Source organism: Acomys minous (assembly GCF_964271855.1).
Source record: "Acomys minous genome assembly, chromosome: 5".
NCBI lineage: Eukaryota > Metazoa > Chordata > Mammalia > Rodentia > Muridae > Acomys > Acomys minous.
In genome coordinates, this window is record NC_140494.1 from 99,090,039 (window position 1) to 99,093,850 (window position 3,812).

At 36.5% G+C, this 3,812-nt stretch overlaps 1 protein-coding gene across 1 annotated transcript; it reads left to right on the plus strand.

Annotated features, from left to right (window-relative positions):
- Positions 1–1,438: 1,438 nt before the first annotated feature.
- LOC311598283 (olfactory receptor 8B8-like) lies at positions 1,439–2,371 on the plus strand (the record flags this gene model as incomplete). Its single annotated transcript, XM_084783318.1, has 1 exon — positions 1,439–2,371. The coding sequence occupies one exon, from the start codon at positions 1,439–1,441 to the stop codon at positions 2,369–2,371; it is 933 nt and encodes a 310-aa protein (XP_084639444.1).
- Between the last annotated feature and the right edge of the window lie 1,441 nt (positions 2,372–3,812).

Here is a 3,812-nt window from a genome sequence, read left to right on the forward strand (position 1 = left end):
ACATTTGACATCCCTTTACCCTTTAATCCTCTTTTTTCTCTTATTTGCTCTAGTAAACAGCATCCTATTTTTGCTTGTGTAGATGAAATTCTTACATTATAATACTGGATAGTTCATAAGTGCTTTCCATTTTAAGTTTTGAGCATATTATGTTCATAGAAAAGCTTAATATTGAGATTGATGTGAAGCTTAACATTCAATATATTTCTTTCTTTCCCAATCTGTGCAATCATAAATTTTAGCCAAAATTCACTGGGAAACCCCTTGTGAACTGAGCAGATGTTTTGTATAGACAATAAAATCAGGAGCTGCTTGTGGTGTTTTAACCAACAGTTCTATTTGAATAAATAGATTTCACTTCAAATTTCTGTGTGTGTGTGTGTGTGTGTGTGTGTGTGTGTGAGAGAGAGAGAGAGAGAGAGAGAGAGAGAGAGAGAGAGAGAGAGAGAGAGAGAGAGAGAGAGAGAGAGAACTTTAAATCTCATTTCTTTCTTCTTTGAGCATGGCTACTAACAAACCACCACCAATCTCCCAACCACGAAAGGACAGCAATCATCAAGTCCACCTTTTGGGGCCCTAGCATATATATATATATACCTTTGAAAAATTCCCAGAATTCTACCCATCACACTATATCAGAAACTATCTCCAGCTGGTAACACCACACCTCTTGTAGAGCAGGAGATAAATCATAGTCAGCTTATATCAAAGCAGCCTCATATCCTCATACCTGGAATTATGCAAACCTGCATTCCTATGATATTTCTGCTTTTTTAAAACCAAAATTCTAGAACTCTCATTACATCTTTCAACTCACTGTCAGTGCGATAGGTAGTTCTCTAGTTACTGCCCAGTCCAAACCTGCTATATTTTGAAGCAAACTCAATAAACCACTGGTTTCCTTGTATAAGAAGTTAATCCATCAGCATCTGCCAGTCTCCTTTAAACTATCAGAGTGGACCTGATAAACCACGGAGACTACTATATTATCTGTTCTAGAATTTAGTTCTTTTGTTTATGTGTCAATTCTGCAAAGGCCCAATTTAGACGAAATTATTACCATGTTGCTCTAGCCTCTTCCAGACTAAGCCAGAAACCGAGTCAAAGAAACAATAGTCAAGACAGAAAGGGCAATTTGACTTGGCACAGCCTGCTTCTCCCTTAGTTTTTTGAATAGTTGTATTGGGTATGATGGTACTGTAGTCAACTTGTATATGCAGTTGATGATATTCTATAACATAGTGTTTAAAGGGGGAAGACAATGTCATTGAACAATGTGACATTAAGAAATGTGGTTCCGTGGTTTCAAATTAACCAATTTTAGACATTTCTGGTAGATATCTCACTTATATAGTAGAAGCTTTGATGGTGTGTTATTTTATGTTACCGAATTTCATTTTTTTGTTGTTGCTTTTACTACAGATTCTCTTACAGAAGAATGTCTCTGGAAAATGCTTCTTTGGTCACTGAATTCATCTTGGTGGGGTTAACAGACAAACCTGACCTACAAATACCTTTGTTCCTGCTCTTTCTGCTGATGTACATGATAACCACATTGGGGAATTTGTCTTTGATCATGCTAATTGTCCTGAATTCTCACCTTCACACCCCCATGTACTTTTTCCTCTTTAACTTGTCATGCATAGATCTTTCTTATTGTTCAGCAATTACACCTAAAATGCTAATGAACTTCATACAGAAGGAGAATGTCATTTCTTATGAGGGATGTATGACCCAATTCTATTTCTTTTGCTTTTTTATTATTTCTGAGTGTTATGTACTGACAGCTATGGCCTATGATCGCTATGTAGCCATTTGCAATCCACTCTTGTATAACGTTGTTATGTCTCCTAAGATGTGCTCCTATCTTATGCTTGGTTCATATTTGATGGGATTTTCTGGTGCCATGATCCACACTGGATGTGTTCTGAGACTGACCTTCTGTGATGGGAACACCATCAATCACTATTTCTGTGATCTCCTCCCTTTACTGCAGCTCTCCTGCACCAGCACCTATGTCAATGAGATAACCTTGTTCATTATAGCAGGAAAGGACATCATTGTGCCCACTGTCATCATCTTTACCTCCTATGGCTTCATCCTTTCCAGCATCCTCAAGATAAAGTCCACTTCAGGCAGATCCAAAGCCTTCAGCACCTGTAGTTCCCACATAATTGCTGTTTCTCTGTTCTTTGGGTCATGTGCATTTATGTATTTAAAACCTTCCTCAACTGGGTCTATGGACCAGGGGAAAATATCTTCTGTCTTTTATAACATTGTGGTCCCTATGATGAACCCATTAATCTATAGCCTTAGGAACAAAGATGTTAAAATTGCTCTGACAAAAACCCTAACCAAAAGAAAGTTTTAATCAGAATTTGGTGTCTCCTTTACCTCTAGTTTTAATACTAAGAGTTACTGTGTATTCGTCAATATATTTTCCTACATTCTTCATTCTATTTTTTTAAACCATAGAGTGGAGAATTTGTAACTTGCTTTATTTCCCATAGGTTATTTTTTTATTCCCCCACAACTGGAAAGCTTTCATCTTCTACAGTTTTAGCAATTTGAGAACATCAGTAAGTAAATAATGTTTCCTCTTTCATAGCCATTGGACTGTATTCTCAAATGTATTAATGATTCTAACAAGCTGTAACAAGGAATACATAAATGATAAATGTCAGCATATCATTGGTTAATCCAGTTATTATTTGTTATATTTTAGTTGTGATTCAAATAGTCTGTTTCTGCCCCTGTTTTTATTTCTTGGTCATATGGTCATATGTTATTTTGATATGACTGTTTTCAGTTGCTACAGTAACTCTCTTTTTGTACAAAGAGGATGTTTCATAATATGGTTCCATAATTGCAGGTGTCCATTGCAATGAATTCCATTTAATCCAGACTTCCAACATCCATTTTTACTGTCCAGCTTTTTAGTATTCGTGTCCTAGTGGATTATGGCACAGTTTTTATAACAAAACTGAAAGAAGATATCTTGAGGCTGTGTGAACTTTACAGTGACAGCTGAAATACTCCAGAGAACTTATTCTATGATCAACCACGGGGCCTTATCCAGGACAGGTTGTAGAAGTGGAAGGAATAGTGAGCACACTAACCTATTCCCGTTATGCTATGTGCCTCTGAGGGATCTCAGGTTAGGGCTTTGCAAAATAAAGTCCCCAGCTCAGGAGCATTACTCTCACCTGATACACTAATAAACAAGACTCTCTGTCTGTGTGTTATTAAAGATGGTTTTAATGCTTTGTCAAGGCCATTGGAAGTAGGACCCATTGTAGCACATCTGATCTATAAAAATCATCTTTAGTGGCTTCTGTAGAATGATTGATATGAGCCAAGCACATTATTCCCTTTAAATGAGTTGTTCAGTGACACAGAAGATAACCTTTTAAATGACAGTCACTGAAGTGGAAGGATACACCATTTCTAATAAAAATTCATTTTTTAAGTATAAAGGTTAAATTAATTCTAGATACAGAAAGCCAAGATGGGAGGTCAATAGAACTTCCACAAATAAACACACACACACACACACACACACACACACACACACACACACACGCATGCACGCACACACACACAAACACATACACTTGTACACACACAAACTAAAAGATATATAAATAAACAAACTCCAAAAGTAGTACAATGAAACAATTTTGAATAGACAACAAAAATTCTGGTGGACATATCTTTTTGAGATACCCCTAAGGTTGTAGGTTTGCATGCTGTTTCATAATAGCTTTTAGAGATTTTAATTTTCCTTGATGAGAAGGGCAAATAACGTTGAC